Source organism: Falco cherrug, chromosome 4 (genome assembly GCF_023634085.1).
Source record: "Falco cherrug isolate bFalChe1 chromosome 4, bFalChe1.pri, whole genome shotgun sequence".
NCBI classification, from domain to species: Eukaryota; Metazoa; Chordata; class Aves; order Falconiformes; family Falconidae; genus Falco; species Falco cherrug.
In genome coordinates this window covers 55,201,093-55,225,264 of record NC_073700.1, presented here as the reverse complement: position 1 = coordinate 55,225,264, position 24,172 = coordinate 55,201,093, and the positions used below count along the sequence as shown (strand labels likewise).

The 24,172-nt window shown below is 36.1% G+C and overlaps 1 protein-coding gene across 1 annotated transcript in view; it reads left to right on the top strand.

Moving 5' to 3' along the window:
- Positions 1-24,172, top strand: part of MINDY4 (MINDY lysine 48 deubiquitinase 4) — an 82,534-nt gene that overhangs the window by 34,489 nt on the left and 23,873 nt on the right. The window contains exons 10-15 of the mRNA XM_005442309.3: positions 501-602; positions 1,586-1,649; positions 3,013-3,078; positions 3,332-3,399; positions 21,165-21,228; positions 23,120-23,281. Of these exons, the coding sequence (XP_005442366.2) occupies positions 501-602; positions 1,586-1,649; positions 3,013-3,078; positions 3,332-3,399; positions 21,165-21,228; positions 23,120-23,281 (526 nt within the window). The remainder of the gene's footprint in view (positions 1-500; positions 603-1,585; positions 1,650-3,012; positions 3,079-3,331; positions 3,400-21,164; positions 21,229-23,119; positions 23,282-24,172) is intronic.

The window sequence follows — 24,172 nt, the reverse complement described above, 5'->3', positions numbered from 1 at the left end:
CTCTGTAGAGCTCTTTAGGTGCTGAACATCCGTGCCACATTCTCCTATCAACTTTTCAGCCCATTGCTGAGAAGTCTTCATAGTGCGTGCACAGCGAGTGCTCTCATGGCATTTCATTCAGATGCTTTATTCTTAGAGAAAGGTCAAATTCAACTGTACCTTTATATTGGCATGTCTTCTCAGTAACAATACTAGCTCCCTGTTTAAATCAGGATTTTTTTGCTTTGGCCATCCAAGTTGTCTATTTCTTGACTACAGAAGGAACTGAGATACCTAAATGATCATTTTCTGAGGCAACTTGACAGAGCCTCATTATTAGGCACTACAACACCTACGTAGTCTCTAAAAAAAAAAAGAAAAAGAAAAAAGCTTTGTTCTTTTGGCTGCAAACCTGCTATGAATTTGTGTATATTGTATTTGGGGCATTTTGCCCTCTGATGAGTGAGCTTCCCAATACATATTTTGGTATTTCTCTGTTTCCTGCATCTCCTGGACTGCAGTTGTCTTCAGCCTTCAGAAGTTCACAGGACCAAATGCCTTACCATGGCTATTGCAGACATACTGTGGCGTGCAGGAGGCAATGAAAAAGCAATCGTGGCACTGTAAGTAGGAGAAGCAGTTTTAGTTGTTGTACAATGCTCCTGTGCTTGTGCCTGTTATATATGTACATGGTTTACCAAATGAAAGTTTTGTAAGATGTATTTATGCAGTCTAAAATGGCTTAGGGAGAAATGCAAAATGTCATTCCTGCTGTCCCAGTAGCTGGGACAGGATAGTCAAATTCTTTGAAATTGCTGTGAAAGATACTGTAGATATCATTGAGGCTAGGGTTCCTCTAAAATCTTTACAACAGTTATTTTTCCAGACAACAGCATTTTCCTCCAACAATTTTATATTGCAGGATATTTTGTTATGGCTGGGATTATTTTCCTTGTGCTGTAGCTGCCTACGTTACTTAGATTATACTATGCAGTTAGGCTGCTTGTACACAAGTCATCTAACTTTAAGATTGCTAGCTTTGGCTGTACTGGATCCTACATGATATTTTTAATCATGTAAAGTGAACCAGGTTTTGTGAGAATATGTCATATCTTTTATTAGATCAACTAAGATAGCTGAAAAATAACAGAGAAGCACATAAGTCCTTCTTCAAACCTGAGATAGAAGCAGCAAATTCAAAGACATTTCAAGTGATATTTTGCATATTTTACATCTATAAAATGCTTCCTTTGTGATGATATTGTAGATATGTTCTTCTGCTTGTTTTAAAGTATTTTTAAAATATTCTTTTCCAATAAAAATGTTACTAACATCTTAAAACTATATTTATCCTCTTTTGTATAGAGAAACTCGTAATTCATATTAAATTGACTGGGAGAGCACAGCACAGCTAAATTATGTGCTTCATTGATAAGTTTGTTTAATATGTAAAATGAACTTATTATACAAGAAGTCCTTTTTAAAAAAAGTAGTTAAAAATATTAATACAAAATCTTTGGCTCATCATTCAGTTCATATAACATGTTGATTTCTCACTTTGTTCCTTTTAACATGAGCTTTGGTTTTGTCTGAGTATCTTCTTCAGGCCATCAGGAAGACAGCAGTTCATTCCCATAGGAAAATACAAGGCAGATGGAATCTTAGAAACTGTAAGGCTCTGTGTAACTCACAGTAACATTCTCCATATATCCTCTTTCTAGCTATTCTCATTTTAGTACAATGAATCTGATTTCCATTGCTCTTTTAGTGTTATAACATCTTTTATGTCAAATTAGTTAGTTGTGATTCAAAACCCAATAGGAAATAACAAAATCCTGTAGCCTCTTTGGCTCTGAAGTGTCCCAGTATCTGTGGGCGATTGGTCTCTCTGAAGTCCTTTTTGTTCTGTCTACCTTTCAAGCTTATAAACTGTGCCTTTTATTAATATGTGATAAGAGTGAACTGGGTCCTTTCAAGTTGACCAGCATGGCTGTGAGCATTAAAAGGCAGTATTTTCTTCTTGTCTTACATAGAATTCTTTGCTTTTTTTTTTTTTTTTTTTTTCCTTCAGAAGTTCCAAATGGCAAAGTGCTTTCCAGTTATGTCTTGTTTCCGTCTGAAGATCTCAAGTAGTTTTGCAAACAGCAATGCAATAAGCCAGGCTTCAGTGGTTTGAGGAATTACTGGCCTCCTAAATGGAGGAACGGATGATCTTTTAAGAACCAGCCAGTTTTGGAAGAACTGGAAGTGAAAATCTGTATAAATAGGGTGAATGCAACAGAAAACCTTGGCTATAATATGCTCTTCCAAGAGACAGGATAGATTATTTAATTAATATGTTATCATAATTCTGATCTGCTGGCTATTTCAGAGTGCAATGAACACCATTGTGCTGCCTCTAATATTGCTTAACAAAGGTAATGTGGGCATAACCACAGAGAAAATGTGATGGAAAAGAATATAATCCAGACTGCTTGATCTTTCCACACACAGTATCCACAATACCATCGTTTCTGTCAAAATCTGAAGATGGAAAAATAGACAAAGAATGTTGAAATAAGGGCCTGGATCTGTGAACTTCATGTTAAATAAGAGTAGTCATGGGAGTATTCTCTTGAGTATGATCAGAAATGCTCTGATATATGGCTGCTATAGATGGCCCAGCACATACATACAAAATCCTGAGCTACTTTCCATTCTGTGTTTTCTAAAGCTGCAGTATTCCTGTGTTTGTTGTAGGAATTGTTTTTCATTGCATAAACAATGCTTAAAATTGACTCAAACTGTCTGTTTAATTAATTTAAAAACAAGAAGGAGTATTACAAAATTCAGAATATATGAAGTGCTGAGATACAATATTATACCAAGAAACAACAGTAATAGGTAGAGTTCATTAGATCTTTATTCTATTTTGTTAGTTCAAATCTTTCCAGTCAGATTTAAAGTTTTCACTACTTTAGCTCAGCTTTCAGGTTATAAAAATGCATTGCTATTGTTTCAGTTACTTTTTTTTCTTTTTGCATTTCTTCCCAGCTAATACTACATAGTGCCACAAGATATGAAGATTTGGTTGTATTTCTTCAGCAGAATATTCACCAGGTACTCTGTATAGAGAAGATAATAAACCTGTTATAGTTCAGCTGCCATCTTTCTGCTTTTATCAGTCTCACGTGATAACATCTGAACATTGTTTCAAACACTATATGGGTATGTCTTGCTTTTTAAGAACCAGAGCAAGAAATTAAATTTTGGCATAAATGAGAACAATTCTGCTTTCTGTTTGATTTGCATTTCTTTAGAATTGGTCAAAAAATGTACGTAACAAAATAAAACGTGTCCTTTTCTTTTTCAGTTTGAAATTGGTCCCTGCGGGTGCATCCTTCTGACTGTGTCTGTCATCTTATCAAGATCTATCAATCTGTGAGTGTCTTTGTATCTGTGTTTCATAAACTGCAAAGCAAGAAAGCTGTACAAAGTGAGGAAATAACTGTGATGTAGTTAACTCTCTGGCCTTTTTAATCTATCTTGATGTTTACTCTGAAAAATATAGGGAAGTTATGCAGATTTACTCACTTAATCTTCGTTTCATTGTATACACGCACACACACTTGTGTATATATATATTTATATTTGCTGTTAAAGTGGCAGTGATCAGCCCACCACATCTGATACAAATGACTCCATCTAAACATTAAGCAACATGTTTAAGGTAGTTGCCTATGCTCCCTGTCTTGACAGCTGAAAGCAAGACTCATTTAGAGAGTTATTTACGTCACATACTTTAGGTATCTGTCTTAGGTAAGGATGAATAACTTGTTTGTGCTGCCACAATCTCTCCATCAATGATGATAAAGGAAGGCTAGTATACAGTGGATTAGCAGCTCACTTTTAGGTGGCTATAAATAAGGTATGACATATCTGGTCTCAGTTTATTGGTTGGATAAATATACTGAGTTCTAACCAACAGGTAGTTGTTATAGCCACTTTTAAAAACTCATTGAGGCTTGCCCAAGCACATTTGCAGTTATTTGTGCTTTTATACAGATTAAATGTATTTCTGTGTTACTGTGAATATCGGAGTGGATCACAATATAAAAGCTTTCTTCATTTTTTCAAATTCCACTTCTGTAAAAATCTCCTAGCATTATCTGCAAGTGAAAAGAACTGTTCCCTGACAACTTGCAATAACCACTGACATGAAGAGAGCAGTTGTTCTTGAAAAAAGCATGGGTTTATGTAAGCTTTTATTTCTTACTTCACTACATTGTCTTGAAAATAAATAACAACTTAGTCCGAATTTGTGATAAACCTTCAACTTCTCACCTACTGAGATTCCTACAAGCATTTACAGATTTTAGTTTTGGTTTTGTCATTTCTTCCTTCCTTCTACAGGCCATTGGCTTAACTCCACTTTTGCACCCTTAACACAAATGATGTGATAATTTTATAGCATAAGTAATTTATTCTCATTTTTCTGAGCTAGTTACCACAGAGAGGTCCAGATTAGTAAAGGTATTTGAACAAGTAATGGTATATTTCGCATTTGGTAGGATCACCAAAAGCACCAATGTTGCTAATTGCTATTGACTGCATTGCTTTACTTGCTATAAAATGGTAAACATTCTTTAATAATATAAGCAAGGAGCTTATTTTCCCCATCACCTCTCAGTTCTTAACAGATGGATTATGACAAGGCCAGTCAATCATCTGGGTTTGTGTTTGGGGGAGCTAAGTGTCTATAGTGAGTGTGAAAATTCCTTATGGTACCTATTTGCATTTTTAGGTATCTAAATATTTTTACATTTCTGGACCACAGTGTCAAAATTGTTTATACAATGAATCAAGTAGGATTCATGACTTTCTCACAGAACTTCATTTTAAAGTACCTTTACTCTTCTAGCTTGGTACTGTGTAATACATTGCTTTGCTACCTATCTTTTGTTTATAAGAATCAGGAATTTTTCTCTGTCATTAGATACAGTGGAATGTGTTTTCAGATCTTTGCATATTTTTTTTTTAGAAGTGCAAACTGAATTTTGTTTATGTAGTTTTCAGTAATAAATTTTAATGGCTATGTCATAGTACTTCCCTTAGGGTATTGCAAATATCAAGACAAATAACTGACTGCTCATATCATCAAGAAACATGTACCATTTAGTGAGTGTTACAAGCATTGTAAGTAATTATTTACATAACGGGCATATTTCTGGATGAATAATTGAAGACAAATAAGAGTTGTTTTAGGTAATGGAATTTTCATCCAGTAAGAGATCTCCCTTGGATTTTTGTCACAGTATTTTAAAAGAAAATCAGTGGTTTGGTTGTTTTGTTTTGTTTTTTTTAAAGAAAACTCCATGGAAGTTTCAATTATCCTGATTTTTGTGTGCATATTCTATTGAAACAGCTAGATTAATTGATTAATTAATTAAATAATTTTAGTGGAGAAGCTGACATATTTTAGTTTCCGAAATCACATTGAAATGCTTCTGTTTGGGTCAGTTCTTCACCGTGTGCTCATAATGCTGACTCTCCCCCCTTGGTAAATATCTCTTCTATAAATAACTGGCATTTCCTGTAAGCAAGTTGAAGGCTGAGAATGGCATAGTCTCGAACCGTGGTTACCATAAAGATGCAGAGGTATGTCCAATGAAACCAAACCAGAGCATTTACATTTTGTACGACAAAGAGAAGACTGGTATTTTGATTAATGAATACTGAAACGTTTCTTTCAATCAAAAATATCTCTCCCAATGTTTTCTGTTCCATGAATAAGATCCACTGTTCATTAAAGCTTGCATGTTAGGATATAATTAGAAGAAAATAATAATACTTTATTTTATATGGAAGCATTAATTACAAGTTAAAAGGCAGATCACTGAATGTGGACTAAATGGTGAGGTTGTTTTATTGAAGGGTAAGTACCACTTTAGCAAGACCTGTGCAGTTCAACCCATCCAGAACTGATCTAGGAGTGACAGATAATGACACCACAAAGCTTACAGACTCCTTAGAGCAGTCCCATCTGCTTCCTGTCTCTGTAGAGATGGAAGATGGCATGCAATTGTGACATGCCATGTAACTTGGGAATGAAAACTGCAGTGGTTGGTATGTTTCAGAATGATCAAGACCTGTTAGCACCTTCCTAAATCTGTGACTAAGTTTTAGCAGTTCAGAAAGATCTCATAGTGCCAACAATGGAGTAATCTCATATGAATTTAACCTTCTAACAAGTATGCCAAGTCTCAGTCCTCCCAGCTCCCTCTGTAATCAATGAAGAGAGAAGCTTTTCCAAGAGTCAGCCCATTCAAAAATAAGTGTCAAGAAAGGTGAAGAGAATTGCTGTGGACAGTGCCTATATTTTTTCTTTGATTTTGGAGGGAGAACTACTAGCTAAGACTCCTATTTTTTTAGGTGTTTACTGTTTTGAGGGTAAAGATCTACCTTACTTATCTTTATTTACTTTCTATGGAAATATGTACATCTAGGCTTTCTTTATGCCCCCAAAAAAGGAAAAAAAATGTCACTGTTGAATTGACTTATTTTGAATGACTAGCTTAGAAAGAGATAAAACGTCTCCTGAAATGCTTACTTATCTCCCCTACATAAAAAGAAAATCTAAATGACCTACTCATAGAGGCTTTACACTGTAAACATCAAGTAGTGAAATGAATTCTGTCTTACAGTGACTGGTCAATAAAATGGGAGATGAAATTCGGTGTTAATGCAAAGCATTACACATGGTCAAACCACAGTCTGAACTATACTTACCTAGTGATGGACTTTAGTCTTTTATAAAAAGGAGAGAAAATCTGTTACTACTAATAATAATTTAATTATCTGAACATATAAATTCAATTTTCTGTGATAGACAAAGAAGAAATTATGCGTTGGGAGTTACAGTGATAAGAAGTGAGAACAGAATAAAAACATGGTAATACAGTTGTGTAATATATGATCTTCTCATGTTTTTATCTTGCATGTAGTCTTGTCTCGCAAGGTCAGTAAAGACACATTAGAACTAGAACACACTGGAAGACAAAACCAAAGCTTCTCTAGTGTGGACCAGCTTCTGCATGAGGACAGATAAAATCCTTCCTCTTTGGCATTGATGGATGTGATAAAAGTTTAGACATCTTTGATAAGATTGAACAAGGAGTGATTATACTTTATTTCTCAGAGTCCAAAAGCTTGGGCGCTGTCATGGAAATGCTCAGGCTTCAGTTTTAAAACAAAAGACAGTACTTTTTTTCCACAGCATAAGTAACTTTCAGTACTAGAAGATGAGGGCAAAAGTATGAAGAGGTTCAGATAAATTTAGACAAATTACTGGAACACACATGCTTCGGTACCTTTAAATACACCTGTCTAGATGTAATCTCTATGTGCCCTGTTTTTGTGTTCTGCCTTGATGTTTGCTACTGCTGCTGCTGACTGTATGCTGGGATAGGCTGACTTTTGGTCTGGCTCCATAATTTTTACATTGTTACTGAATTTTCTTGTAAATGGAAATTCCAGATTTCAGCCAGGTCTATTGGGCAGTTGTTCTAAATCACTGAGAATATAAATATTTCTATTTAGCACTGCTTTGTAGATTTTCATAATGAGTTTATCATACTCCATGCACTAATGATCATCACTGGTAGAACTGATAACAAATGGCCAAAGAGGAGTGAGAATTTTTGAGGAAGTTGCTGAGAACGTGTTGTTGCTTCCGGTACAGGAAGGAATGCTAGTCAGTAACAATTGTAACCTCTTAACAATTGTAAGCTGTTTTTAAATTTTTTTTACAACCAGTGAAAAATTAAAAAATAGTAAGCATATTGTATTAGCTCAGGGGACTAATCTTCCTGAATGTGCAAAATGTGTACTAAAATCTTCATGTTGTTAAAAGCTACAAAATATTTTTCATGTACCTGGGAGACACTGAGCGTAAAGGTGGGCTGTAAGCCCCAGTGTGGGCCTCACCATTGCATCCAAGACTGGCACATTGTGTGTAGGAAAGTTATGAATACTCAGGAGTATACTCAGGAGTTATGAATACTCAGAATCACTCAGGAGTGATTTATGCTGACCCCCATAACGGCAGCTTCAGTAAACCCAGGTTTAACTGAAGTTGCAACGTGTACTGGAACTGCAGTGCAAGTTTTCTCTGCTAGATGCTGCCTCATCACCTCTAACACTTGGCACCTTCCTCATTGTCCTTACGCATGCAAAACCATTGCTGCATTGGGATGTGGCTGATTCTGATCCACTCGTTGAGAAGCCTTCGTTAAGTTTCAGCTTCTTACCAACCAGTCACACTGTTTTCTTTGCCATATTTTTCTTGATCAGTGCAATAACTTTATTGCATAAATCCATCATTATTAGAACCTGCTATAGCAAAGAACATATTGAATGAGGAAATTCCTTAGGTCACATTCCTTTGTAGAAAAGCAGTTTATTGCCATTTTCAAACTACCTGGAGAAAATAAACACAGACTTGTGTTACTCACAAATTTGCTGACCAATAGAATCAAACCTCCAGTGTTTGCAATCTCTTTTGTCAGCTTAGGGATGTTATCATTTACTGATAGCAGATCACAAATGTAATTCTGCAGTCAGCATTGGTCATTTGGGTATGTTTTCAGTTTTTTCTCTGAAGTGTTTTTGTGAGAATAAAACAATGGTTTTATCTGTGGAGGAAAAAAAGCAGAGTGGTTTCTCAATTCAAGAGGAAGCTGTGTACTTCATTAAGGTTGGCCTTTTATAAACCTAAGAAAATGCACAACACCGTTTTCCTTATTGTGATCCCACAACTCTAATAACTATCTTTCTGTAGCCTTTACTGCTCCAGAAATGTGTACACCCTGTTTCAAAATTCTTCGTGCTGTTTCCATTTCTGAGTTTGGGAGTTTTGATTGTTTGAGGGTTGGTTTGGTTTGGGTTTTTTTGCTTTTCTTTTCTTTTTTTTTTCTTCCCCCCCCCCCCCCCCCCAAAGCCAATGCTGTACTATTAAATTATTAAATGTAATAAATCACATCTTGATTCCTTAGCAGTCAAGGACTTCTCAAAGCAAATAAGTCTGCCCTTAGTTATCAGCAATTTATCTAGTTTTCTGAAATCATCTGTCATTTAACAAATTTTTACTAAGGGGAATCATGTGATTAAAAATATGTTGTTTTGTGCCCTTGAGCGCTTATTCTTCATTCCTTTGCTACCGTTTTACTGAATGAGGGAAGTTAAATTTCTTTCACCTGTCATTCTAATCCATCCTTGAAATGAACACACAAACATCAAATCATGTTAATCGCTATCTGGTAAACCTGTTCCATCTCAAAAAAAATCCTTCCCATAATAAATGAAGCTGAGCTGCACTTGACATATTATAGGACAGAGAAGTTTTTTCTTCTTTGAACTTCATGTGAGAGGAAAGCCTAATCAGAAGGGCTAACGAACCAGTGGCTACAATCCCTCTCTGGCTGTGCAGAGCATCTAGCCTCAGCATGTACAGAACTCGTATACCTTTGAATTAATAACTTGCTCATCTGAGGAATCTGATTTTTAAATGCTCTGAAGATTTTGGATGAACTATGCATTGTTATCATTATTATGGATGTATGCAAATACATCCATTTGTCAACTTGGTTTTACTCACGTAATTATTTGTCCAGTTTCAAGCCATATTCCAAGAATCTTCCTGCTTTAGTCCATTGGCAAACTATTTTATCGATTAAAAAAATTACTCAACACTTCTGTCCTTACTTCCTGTGTAGAACAGCATTTCACAGTGAGACATACTGTCATGTACGTACTTTATATATTTATAGTACAGTGATATTTATGGGCTGTAATGAAGATCAGAAGCTCTCCTTGCCAAGGAGTAAGAAAGAGTAAAACCACATCCAGAGTCACCTCAGCATACCACTTACTACTCCCCAATCGCCCTGACCATATATGCCCCGATTTATGGGGCAAACAGATGTGTTCATCCTTATTTCACACAGGAGAAAGTTATCTCAGATTTGCTGCAGGGTAAGAGCATGTATATATATAATTCCTATGGGTCACACTCTACCTGGCATCAAGATCAGTTGTTTGCCCCTAGCCACACAATTCCTGCTCTACAGAGTTTTCATAGAACAGGAGAGACGTGACAAATGGGAAGCAGAAGCCTGTAGGGATTTGTCAAAGAGCTTCCAGATGTGTATAATTTGTTGGGCATGTGCTATAAGCATGTGAGCACATTGGTTTTCTGTGGCCAGAACAAAGTGCCACAAATCAGAGAAGAAACCATAAACTGACTACTGAACCTTGACATCTCTGGCTGTGCTGTTACCTGCCTTTCAGACATGATTTGCTGCTCCATTTTCATCTGGATTATTTCATATTGATGCAAGAGCCAAAGAAGGTGCAGAATAAGCACTCTTAATTAACCATAAACATCATTATGATTAACAATTTTAAATAATCTCAGGTAACCTTATTAACATTATAAAATATTAGCGCAATGAAAACATATTTGAAGCCAAGCATTGGGAAGACTACCTTTACTCAATAAGACAAGTTTTTATAGAGTTCTGTAACCAAAAATAATCATCACTGTGGTAATCTGTATCAAGCCATTTTCTTCTGTATCTTTTCCTATATCCTTTCTGTATCCTTTTTGATATCTTTTACTGTGAAATAACCCTGATTCTGACGTATTACTTGACTTTGAAATCCTTCAGTGACTTAGGACACTGAAAAAGAAAGTGATGCTCTGTTGGCACATGAATTGCGGATGGAACAATGGGTCCTCCACCCTCAGTCCACTTTCCTTAACTGATACCTTTTCCTGTCTCAGATCCAATCTTTAATTTAGAGTTCCCCTAAAATGCACCTACTTTCCTCACGCTATTTGGCTTGTGAAGAAAGGCTTTCTGTAAAATGACCATTTGGCTTTTCCAATGGTAAAAGCAATTAGAACTTTACATAAAAGATCCAGTCACATGGGGCATACTCAGTTCTTGATGGAGATATATTTTTCTGTGAGCCAGTTTTCTGGGAAAACTTTTTCAGAGGTAGTTCCCACCCCACTTGAGAATGCCTGGGAGACCAACAGCAAGGGGAAATTACGTGTGTGAGCAGTTTTCACTCTGTCTAGAATTATGTAATAAAAATACACATATTTTATGGCTTAGTCTTTTGGTGTTTGAAAAAGATAGGGAAGCAGCTATTTTTAAGGGGAAACAGCTGTCAACTACGTTACAGTGCTAAAAACAAGTAGCTTGACCTAACTGAAAAATCCATATTTGAGAGTCTCAGACCTCTCCAAGACCCATTTGTGACTTTACAACATGGAGGAAACATGAGATTAGATTTATCAAGAACAGTGGGAGGAGAGCAAATGGGAGAGTTTGTGTGGGATCCAGTCCTTGGTAGGGAAGAACTGAGTCCTTGTTTGTTTGGGTAAGTGAACTTCTGTGCTTCCTGCTTGATAGGTTGCATGCAATTCATAATCTTCAGGATCTTCCTTGTCTTTGAGGCTCTCATGTGTGAATTAGACAGAGGCCTGTCTAGCTGAAGTATTCTGTGGGCAAGAATTGCTTTCCACATTAATAAATATATTAATAAGTGTAGAACTTTGATGAAGGACAGATTTGCAGCATCAGCTGCTAAGAGGTGATAAAGAAGGGAGTTTGCTTGGAAGAAGTTTATGTTTTTCCTTCAAAGAAAGACAAGACATGGGCAGTAAGTGAGGCAGCCTTAGCAATATTTGAAGGTGGATGTGAGACCAAGATCTGATGCTATGAGATTTATATTCTTTCATAAATGGATATGCAGTGGCATATATTGATGTATGAAATGTCATCTTATAAAACTTGAGGAAGATGGGACTGAAGAACAAAAGAGTAAAGCTAGAAATTATGATAGAAGGGGATATTGAAGACAAGATACAGAAAGGGAGAGTAGGGTCTGACACAACACAAATATGTAGCATCTGTGAAATCAAATCTGAAGATAAGGAATCTATACAGATGAGGAATATGACCCAGGTGGAAACACAACCACAAAGGCAAAGAAGAGGAAAAGTTGAATTAGGTTTGAAGAAGTTTGCTGCACTGAAGAACAAGCAATAAGGTTTAGTGGTAAAGGAGACAAAAAAAAAAAAGAAACCAAATTCAGAAAAAAAGGGAAGAATCAAGAAAACAAAGAGGTTTTTGTCCTGACTCTGACATATTGCTAGGTAAGGGAATGATATATTGGTACATAATGGGGGTGTGTTTGTGTGTGAAGACAAAAAACGTGGGATTTGAGCAAATAATAGAGAGAGACATGTGACTCTAGTCTCCCTGTTAAGAAAACTGAGGAAGCCTGTCACCAACATGGGTCCACAGAACAGAGTAGTGGACTGTATACTGGCTGATAGCAAATTTGGTGTGGAAATGCAACAGAAAGATTTCTTATGGCAACAGGGGAAAAAATCCAGATACATCCCCCAACACATCCAGTTCCTTCTAGAACAGACAGAATAAATCATAAAGTTGAGGAACATGCCCAAAGAGAAGGAACCTTATTAGCTCGTCCTCTGAAGAATTTTCTGATTTCTAAAGAAAGAGTGCGAAAGAATGAAAACAGAGAGGTGCACAACAAATAGCTCTAGCACTAGCGGTCTGAGTCCTGGTGTTGGAAAATACAAAAATTATGTGATGCAGATGAGGTCAGACCCAGACCTTGACTCACAGAAATTTAAAGCTAAGCAATTTCCTTATTGTACCAATAAAACAATATCAGGAAAATATGTGAAGTTTCTGTGTAGAGTGGATGTGGCTGTTACTAACAATAAAGTAAAGAATGCTCCAAATCTAAATTAATATTCTGCCTTAAATTTCAGTAAGGAGGTCAAGATTTTCAGTGGTGCAAAGTCAGTGTGGGTAACTGGAATCCATGCATAGAAATTGAATTAAATTTGTAGGAGGTAAAACTGAACCTGAAAATGTGATGGCTACACAACATGAAGAAAAAAAATAAACTAGGTATCTTTTTGCCTGTATCTTATTCCTAAACTTAGGTAAGATTTTCTGAGCTCTCTTTTGCTTTGTCAGACTTTATGAATGGACTTGATGCTGAAAGCTTACATACTTCGTCATATTAAACCACTTGCCCCATTAAAACATACAGTAACCTTGTATCTGTGGGGCAGTAAGTCTGGAGAAGTTGGTGTTCTCCATCTCCAAATACTGAAATAGCTAGCACCTAAAATCAAAGATACAATGACAATAATGCTTAATACCTTTTCACAATACAGGTCACCATATAAATGTGTGACGGCAAACAATGCTTCCATTTAAGAAAGATGGAAAGGCAGACCAAGCAACTTGGCCTTTATCTCAGCAAGTTGAAAAGCTGTAGGCAAAATTCTGAACAAAATACAGAAATAAACTAAATACAGAAATAACTAAATACAGAAATAAATGGAAAATGTCAGGGAATGCAGTCTGATTTTACAGAAGAAAACTTATACAAGACTGAACTGATATTCTACTTTGATAAAAGAGCTGACTTTTTAAAGTGGGAAATGAGATAGGTGAATTCTATCTGAACTTCAAGAAAGCACATGCAATTATACTGCTAAATGGAGAATTTTTAGTTAAACTGAAAAAAATATTGGAATAAAATAAGTTAATGGAGAGGTAATAAAATGCTTTTGTATTTGATATTATGCCAAATGAGAAGTCATTTGCTAATGTGAAAATAAGAGATCTTTTAAGAATTGTAAAGGTGATAAAGGTGCTCAGAAGAGTTATTACTGTGGGGGAGGTTACTGACAGAGTTCCTCAATGATCAATCTGGGATTAAACTGAGGTTTTGTTCCTTACAGTAATGTTGGAAAAAGGGAGCGGTGTGCTCATGAAATGTACTGATGACTCCAAAGTTGAAAGGTACTGTCAATACATAGAACAAATTGTGTTGCACAAAAAGAGTTGGCTCAGCTTCATGAGGGATGGTAATAAAAGAAAAATTTCTTTTAACTGCAGAATCGACAAGGTCATGCAAACAGAGACTACTTACTACTGTACTGTGGGGATTCATAAATTGTAAATGGCAGGATGAGCAGTTGAGAAAAGTAGTGGAGCACGCAGTGACTTTGAGCCAGTGTAATAAAATAGCATTGAATCTACTCTTTAGGGTGTATCAGCATAAATAGTTTTAGGAGGTGAAGAAATATTGATAGATTGTGCAAGGCACTCGTGTGTCCTCATTGAAATACCATCTCAAATTGGGATCACCCTTAAAACTGGGAGAAGTGTAGGGAAAAGGAAGATGAGGGGAATGAGAAACTGTCTCATAAAAGAAAACCAAAAGTTTTTTATCTTATCTAACCTCAAAGTCAAATTTAGAAAGGGAACATAACTATTTTCTAAAAAATGAGAGGGTAGCAGTTGTAAGTAAACAAGATGGACTGAGAAGAGTTATTTAATTTAAAGAACAATGTTGGTACCAAATGAAAGTGTATCAGTACATTTAGCCTGTCATTCAATAAACCTAGTCAAAATGTGACCAGATTTCAGGTTCCTAAGCTACCACTGAGAAAAGTATGGAAAGCCAAGAAAGCATCTAAGAAATGTGGTTTTCTATGAAACAGAGTAACCGGGATGGCTGGATTTTACCTGCCAGATGCAGAGAACATGGTCTTCCTTTCCTCCTCTCTGCAACTCTGCTTTATCCCAGTGTGGGATATGGCTGTATTCCACACCATGGCTAATACAAGCTCAGAGTATTTGTTCTGAGAAGTATTTGAGATGTGAATTTTGTCGCCCCTCAGTTCCATGAGACTGTCCATATAGGGTCCAAGGAAAGGTTCATCTAGCCTATTAGCCTGTCGTTGATAGTGGAAAGCTGCGGCTGCTGAAGGAAACTGCGTGAGAAATGGGGTGAATATGGAGCAATTATTCTGCTGGTATATTCTCCATATTTCCGATAATAATTCAGAGACTTCCTAAGCTGGCAGTTGTATCCGGACCATTAAGTTTATTAGCCCTTGATGAATCTATCCTCCATGAATTTTTCTAAAACCTTTTTGAACCCTTTAATTGTTTTGGCCTTTGCACATCCTGGGGCAATGAGTTCCCCAGCGTAGTTATGTGCTTTGTCAAAGATTTTTTTCCCTTTGGTTTGCTTGAACCAGTTGCCCAGTAAGTCTACAGAGTGTTGCCTAGTTCTTGTTATGAAAAGTAGTGAGAACATGTTCCTTAATCATCTCCTTAGCACTGAGAAGTTTTTGAACTTCTGTTGCAGTCCATTAGTTGTGTCCTGCAGTGAAATGGTTCTCATCTATCTAGTCTCTTCTCATAGGAGAGCTGCTCCATATCTTGACAGTAATTTCTTCTGGCCATCTGAACTTCCTCTGCTTCTACTGTCTAAATCCTCAAATTCTGTTACTGTTGAGCTAAAATCTATAACAAAGTGGCTATTTGAAACCGAGTGTTCATGCGTTGGCTTTAATTGACTTGTCCAACTGAGGAGTCTTTTTTTCCAGGCTGGCTACCCAGTGTTTTCATTTCTATAGCAACCTTATTTCTTAGTTGTATTCTAAAAAAAATATGCTCATCCTTTCTGCAGTGCCGGCATATTTGTGAGTATGATTTATCTGTCCAGCCCCTTGTATATCACAATTAGATGGCAATGCCCAAGTCATGGAAGGTTAGCTTTACTTTATGTTAGTCAGATGGAGAAAAGGAGTTTTCCAGTATTTTCTTTTTCTACTCTGCAAATTATGCAAGGTCACATAAATTACCTTCAGAATGTACCAATTTCTCTCCATGTACAAAAATGTAAAGAAGACCAGAGTAATTAACTGATGTTTATGTGTCCATCTTTAGATATAGGAGAATTAGTGATATGAAGCCCATCTTTAAGTGATTGATTAGCTTTGTCATTTTCCCAGTCTTGTTTTTTTTCCCTTTCAGGAAATCAAAGCAGTTCACAAATGAACTCTCTTGATTTTAGGGACATAAAATATGTTTATTTAAAAAAAACCTCCTAAGATGTGAAAGAATAAGTGTGGTAATACTACAAAATAGAGCACTAACAAAAACTTTCATATTTTTGCCAAATATCAGCCAGTGTACTGTCATACTGTGCGCTGTTCAGCTGTTTGATAAACATAAGGGCAATATGGTTAAGCAGATCTGGGTTTAGGATCTTTGCTTAATGTGTTGCAGTCAGGAAGACATATTGCATTCAACAAGAAAGATAATTTATTTTTTTAAAAAAGTAGTGGATTGAATGTGCCAATAGATTAATCATTTCTCACATCAGATCTATCTCTCAGAAATATAAATACTTCCTTTAGCATGTTAGCACCCTGTAGCAACAAAGCTGATGAATTAGATGTGCATGATTGCCTCAATACATTTAAGAACTTTGTGAAAATAGCAGGTACATGAAAAAAGTGATAAATAAAGAATGAAGCCATTTCTTGCTTTCACTGCTTTGAATCCCAAGCAGCAGTCTTTTTTTGTCTTTTTTTTTTTTTTTTCTTCCCCCCAGAGGAGCCTTTCCCTTCTTTTTTGAACATTCATTTGAAATCTTTGCAGTGTGCCTGTATATAAAAAAAAAAATAATAAAAATGGAACATTTACACAATACGCCAGTCACCCATCCTGTCATTTTCCACATCCCCATTGTAATTATTTGAAATCCTTATGCTTGAAGATGAATTTTTCTCCCTCCCAACCCAAATTCTATTTTCAGAGTAGACTTGTAATTGTGTGTTTGTTAATATAGCTGTCTGTTGCCATGAACAAAGTGAGGTCACTTTTATTACAGCTTTGCCACATGGCTAAGGACTATAAAACATCTAGCACTTACTTGAATGCATGATTTTTTCGTTTATATTGTTTTATTTTGTTCTACTGTCAATCCAAACGATATCAAGGGTAAATAACTGACATGAACTAACTCATATTTTGATAGTCTGGAATTATTCCTAGTGTTACAGTTTGTATGTGACTTTTGTATTTAATATTCAATGCTCAGATGTTCTCTGTTTTAGACTTGGCAATAGTTTTCCTGGAAGTAAATTGAGATTTAAGGTGTATGAAGCATTTTAAAAATATCTTATTTATCTGACTAAATGTTATTTGCTAAGAAAAATTTAATCTGACTACGGATTATTATAGCATTGTATTGTATTATTGTAGTATCCAGTGCTCAAAATATTTATATTTATGCACTTTTAAAACTTCAGTAGAGCCCATACAGATCACTGTAATTTGTTTAATCAATGCACCATCACTGCTAAGGTTTATACTGCCATTACAGTTTCTTCTAACTGTGGTGGTTTTGTCTGTCTGTCTTAAACTCTTAGAATATTTTTTTAGAGTTTTCATGTCCCAGAATGGATGAGCAAATTGAAAACATGAGGCAGATTCCTAATCAGAACTGTCATGGCTACGCTGAAGTCAGCAAGTTATGTCAGTGTGGCTGTAACAATTCAGAGCAGTCGAAGGTTCAGCTAAGAACATCTATAGAACATCTTCAGTGCTTTACATCCTTAATAAACACGTTATTTACAACTTGAAACTAACAGTTTCAACAAGGCTGAAGATAAACATAGAATCACCAACAGGAGCGTGGAGAGAATAGGAGATTTATAATACTAATGGTAATTTTTGGAAAAGCTATTTCAGGCATTCCAGCCCCAAAACCAGCAGCATTAGAAAACATGAAAAAATACATATAATTCACACCAGATGTATTTAGTTGATTTCTGTCATGACAGGATTTCTCCAGTTGCTATAAAGTAGATATTTTCTCTGAAGCCATCTTACACCTCTTTTGGTTTTGCCCCGTAATAACATTCCTTTTATGTGATAATAATGTGAGAAAAAAATATTTGGTTGCATGCTGAATAAAAAGACAGTGAAGACCAAGGATATAGGTGCCTTACCCTGATCATCCTGTTATGGGAAAAAGAAAATATTTAAATAGAAATATATTTTAAAAGAACAGCACAGAATTAATAAGCCATGTGGAGATAAGTTTTGCTATGTTATGTATATTTTAAAAGAACAGCACAGAATTAATAAGCCATGTGGAGATAAGTTTTGCTATGTTATGTAGGTTTTGTGAGTGTATAAACTACATTCACATTTTGTCAAGGTACCAGAAAAGCTGGACTAAGCGATTCCAGATGAATGGAGAATTCAGCAGTTCAAGGGTTCCAGGGCAAAAACTGAAACAGCAAAAGGTGAAACTATGCCTAGCATTTAGGGAGTACGTTAATCTGGGTGTATTTGCTGCAGTCTCTCTCTCCTCTCAACAGGCTGCTTCTGCCTTAGCAGAAGTCACATCTTCACTGGCTCCATAGAGCGTTCAAATTCCCTTCTCCTTGGTTTCAGCACAGACGTAAGACATGTTACGCACATTACAACTGCACATAAAAATCAAGCTGGGAGATCTTACAGAGTGATCTGAAATCTAGCAGATCACATTGCCAGCTTTTTGTTTGTGTATCAACTCAGGAAATAAATCCTGCTGAAGATTGCACTTAAGCATAATTGAACACATGCTTAATTTTAAATATTTGTCCAGGAGATTTTAAAAATCAGTATCTTACTTTCTGAGAATTTCTTTTCCACAGATTTTACAGGATTACCAGGTGAGGCAAACACCACCAGTCTGCCAGCAGTCAACATCATCCTAGCTCACTCTGCAGTTAGAATTAGGTTTACTACCATGACACTGGAAAATACTGACAATATAACACAAGGAAGAAATCTTTACTATTAATGCTGTTCTGTTTGGTGTCTTTTTGCTGACTATTTACTTTATAATTCTGTCAAAGCAGCATGCAGAGCACTGGGCTGTAAATTAAGGAGGGATTCAGTAGAGTCCAGGCCTTTAACTCATTGTCTGATGATGACCGGCATACTTAAAAAGTCTGCTGGCTTAAAATTAATGGGGTTTTCTGTTTTAAAGTGTTTTAAAAATTATAAATGGAAAATTCCATGCAGGGACAGGCTAGTATTAGCAGTAATGATTTATCCATTATGTCTATTTTGACATCTGATAGCCAAAACACCACAATGAACAGATGGTTCAGATTTGCCTGTCATCAAGGAATGTCTTCACAGCCTGGCAGAGAACAAAATGCATTGTTATCATTATCTGATATTTTTACAATGCATAGAGTGTACTTGCAAGTAAAAGCTGAACACTTTTTATTCTAACACAATAAATACACCTGCACAGAAACTGTTAAGTCTTTGGCAGGTATGAATAATAATCTTAAAACCATTTAGAATAGGTGTAAATCTCCTAGCTATATGCCTGATGTTTGTTTCCTCATTAGCAAAAATGATTTGAAAGGCAGATGTTCTTCTTGAAAATCTGAGCTACACCTCTAAACTCCCATATTGTTTGTACCTACAGATGAAATTAGAACTTCCTCCTATTGTCTTTGTCGTACGTCCCATCGTCCCTAACTGACGCATATTGTATAGTCTACTCATTTCAAACAAGGCTATAGCATTTTCAAGATGAAACTGTTTCTAAAACTAAAAAATGGCCAAAATCCAAAGATTATTATCGCCTCATCCAATGCTTGCAATGTTGCATGAGAGAATTTTCCGTATTAGAGGCATACTTTCTGTGGTCTTTTCTTTGATTTCACGCTAATAAGAGATGTTATTGTGGCATGTTATCATTGAGACTGACTTGTAAATGATCTTTAAATTAAATTCTTTTAAGAAGGACATTGTGATTTAATGGCTATGACTTGATTGGAATGTTTTTAAGCATCATTATGGCTCAAGATCTTGTATATTATATATTACATTCTGATCTTGGCATTCAAAGAAATCTCATGAGAAAATAATTATGTAAAGTTTGGGATGAAGTCAGTGAATGTCCCAGCTTTTTACTTAAGGTATCAATTTTTTAACAGAGCATGTGTAGTAATATTGAAATTGCTAGCTAGCTCTACTCTAACCATGTACATTCAACTCTTACTTTGTCATAAACAAAATATTTTCTTTTTTTTTTAAATAATCATGCTAATTGCCAGGAAACAGGAATACTTGGGTGTATGGAAATTTTACAAATCAAATGAGAGTGAGAAGGCCAGATGTATGTAGAATAGCTAAGTTTTAATTGAGGATTGTTCAAGCATTCTCTCTACCTTTGTAACCAAAATAAGGAAGTAGCCAAAACAATTGAGATTGACATATTTTATACTAAAGGGAAATTGCTTTTTTATGAACCATAGAATTAATCTGTGGAGTTTATTGCCATAGCTGTGTCAGAATATAGTACATTCTTTTTTCTCAAAACTAGATTAGACATTTATATGTACAAAATAATATTTGCAATTACATTTTATATGCAGGATAAAAATGATCACAGTTACAACCTTTCTTTTATAGGTTATCAAACAATCACTAATTCAATAATTCCAAGAGTTATGGGAGAGGGAACTTAGTTCTTGGAGATGTTACTCCATAATTATCAATAATGCAATTTCATGGACTTTTCTCTTTGATGTTATAAAATAGAAGAAGGAGTCACACAGTGGTATTATAAACGTGTACACCTAGAGATCTGAGTATTTTCTTTTTCTTTTCTTCATTTCATGAACAATGTACAGTTTATATGATCAGTTTGTGGTTATATTCCAAGTATTGATGATAGGAATAACAAATACATGCCTTTGTGAGAACAGCTTATCTAAGTCCTGGAATAAATTGCCCAGGTAGGTTGTAGAGCCTAACTCATTAGAGATAATCAAAAACCATCTAGACAAGGTCCTGGGCAACTGGCTCTATGTGGCCTTACATCAGTGGAGGGTTGAACAGGGTCACCTCCAGAGGTCCCTTCCAACCACAACCTTCCTGTGATTCTGCAATTCTGTAAGACAAGTAGTCCAGCAGTTCTAATTTCTAAAGTTCTATCTAGCAGTAACAATGGCTTCTTTTGTCCTCTACAGCTATTTTCTTTAGTTTACTTCTAATAAACTTTTGCTTGTCACAGGTTTTGTTGATATAGACACTTTTCTTTTTTCTGCCATGCAAAAAATCATCATGAAAGGATTCTGAAATGTAGAACTATATTAATGGTTGAGAATCAGTTTGGTGTTTTTTTCCCCAGGATTTAGACATGTTAAGTCTAATGAAAAGAAGCAATTGTATTTAATTTTAATTGTATTCTCCATTCCTTTTCAGGGTGCGCAATGATTTTGATGTGCTTACAAACCGATTGATTGGCAGCCATGGCTACTGTACTCAGGTAAGTTAAGCATCTGGTCTTTGGGGTGTCATATGGCTCTGCATGCAGAGCTGTGAAGTGACCTTTGGGAAGAGATGGTATTTTTTATTTTAAGCTCCTTGTGCTTTTCCTTTTTCCCCATAATGCCAAGCACCTTCACCCTTTATTTTTCTTTCCATGTGTTTTCTTGTCTTAGCTTTCAGACCCTCTGCTTTTTTGCCTGATCTTATGGTCCACGTGTGTCTGTATCTGTGTATGCATGTTCTCATACTCTTTCTCATCTGCTTCTTTTGAACTCCTTACTTGATCTTAGTGCTGGGATAGCGCTGAGACTGCAAATTCTGTTTCCTCCCTGCTGTTTCAGAAAGGTGGCTGAGGTTGCATGTCTGATCATACAGCTGCTCCATAAACGGTCACTGCCCAGCTGACTGAGCTGATGCTGACAGAAGCTAACTGGTACTTCAAACTGGAGACACTGACTTATAGGTGTGTCTCAAAGACATGGTGCTTGAAAATAAGCAGTCTGAATTGCTGTTTGACACTTAGGACCACAACTTCATGTAGTCTAAATTCCAGTTTGTGTCCTGGACCAAATGTGTCCCACTGGCTCTAGGCCTGTGGAGGCACCCACAGAGTTGGAAATACTTTGCCTTGGACACATAAGTGGAATGTAGATCCCAAAATTCTGGGACATGGATTCCCCCAAAGCTGTGACATGGACAATAGTATAGTCTGAATCTGGTCCACAGATATTAAATGTATTTTATTAAATTGTATTTAATTTTAATTGTATTGCCATTTTGGCTGAAAAAGGCAAACTTCATGTTCTTCTCTTATATTGTGGTTACACAGTGATTTCTCAAGAAAGTGGTGGAACACCACTGGTGGATTAGAAGTCCTAAAAACATCCGTGAAAACCTGTAAATTTTTGGGAGTCTTTCAGAAGAAACATGGGGCTTTAAATGTGTGTGGTATTTTTTAAAATCATACAAGTCCAAACTGGCAATACCAATGTTATTCATGTCTTTGGGCATGGGCATTTGGACTATTTTCACTGGAAACTTCTTTCTTGTTATTTCCCCTCATGTTTCTTGACATATGTTATTTATTAATAGTTAGCTGGTTGATTGCTGTAGCGCACAGTCTGCTGCGAGATATTGTTACATGCTGATTCAACGTAGCTGGCCCTTGTGGGATCTTATGCTAAGCAAAATGTCTGGTGTCTCTGTTGCTTGAACATTACATGCACTCACATGTGTACATGCACACACACACCTCCTTTCACACATATTTAGCTTCTGACACACCCATACTCCTAGTTCAATTGGAGAAGAAATAATCAACAACCTGCTACAGTAAGTATACTAGTGATATGAACCAGATGTGATGCTATATGGGTGACTGTCTTACTGAATGAGATTAAATGCATCCAGAAAAAAAAATATTAACAAATCTTGTCCAACATGCAAAATACATCACTGAGCACATGCAGAAATATCAGATAGTACTGTACCGACTTTTAATTGACGCAATTCATGTAGTTGTTTTCATTGTATAAAAAAAAGGAAAAAAATTATTTAATTTAAAAAAACCCCAATCTTAATATGAGAAGGTTGAGAGTTGGATGTAAGAGTAAATTGATTATCAGCAGTTTGCCTCTGGAAAGATGAACACTGAAAACTCTGCTAATATTTCCTCATTTTACTTTGGAAGTAGACTTTAACCAAAATATCTTGAAAAAAAATTATAAACAATCTTAATCCTAACCCTAAACTTAAACCCACCACATAAGGTTCTGGTACATGTGTAACTTTATCAGTCCTGAATCAATCTTGTATTGATGTCTGGTAACGACAAGACGTTTAACTGCTGTTTGTTTTTGCTTTGGATTTTTTAAACATGTCACAAACAGGAATTGGTGAACTTGCTTTTGACTGGCAAAGCTGTGTCCAATGTTTTCAATGACGTGATAGAGCTGGACTCTGGAAATGGCAATATCACAATTTTGAAAGGTATCACAAGCCGCAGTGATATTGGTTTGCTGTCTCTCTTCGAGCACTATGATGTTTGTCAGGTATGCTTTCCATTCTTCTGATTTTAATTAAAAAGGACGCAAATTTAAAATTGGCTTGGGGCGAGTGTAGCAGCTTAGAAATTATGGGGTTGATTCAGTAGCTCACTCAGAGGCATCTAGTGCTGGTTTAAATGCCCCAAGGCAGAGCATGGTCTCCCTTCCGGATGCAGGTTCTGTGTCACGACTGCCACCCCTTGGTAAATGACTTGGTTAGTCTACAGCATCTAAAATCTTACATGCCTGGGTGGTTTTCTAACAGATCTCCTGAAGTGGGAGTCATTTTACAGACTAACACACTTCTATTTAAGGGGCTATTGTATAGATCTGTATGCGTGAACTAGGACCTGCTCAGTGCAGTCTGTGGAGGTGAAAGCTGTTCAGCTGACTAAACATAATTATGTAGTCTAGGCTGAGCTGAACAAGTTCCCCTGACTGTATTCACTAGATCTCCACTTACTATAGTGGAGTTGAGACACGCAGCTCATAATTGGAAACCTATGTGTTAGTCATGTGTATGTAAGCAACTGAATCTGGAGTTGAAACTCACCCTAAGTATTTGGTTTTCCATGAGTTCCTGTGTGATGGGAAGCTAGACTGAATACTCCATGCTGTAAGGGTGATCATATTGTATTAGCAGTAAAAAAAACCACCAATAGATAATTAAAATAGTTGTCAATATAATGGGACCATTCCCTTTAACATGTCTTTGAAAATAGTACTTTAACTGCAGTCATCACGAAAATTAAGAGATAGATTAAAAGTTTCAAAGAACATTTGTTTTATGTTAAACAGACAATCTTGTGTTTGACGCAAGGATGCATTTTGAGATTCTCTTGCTTGTGTTAGGTGCTGGATTAGATAATTGTAACAGTCCCATCTGGATTTGCAGTC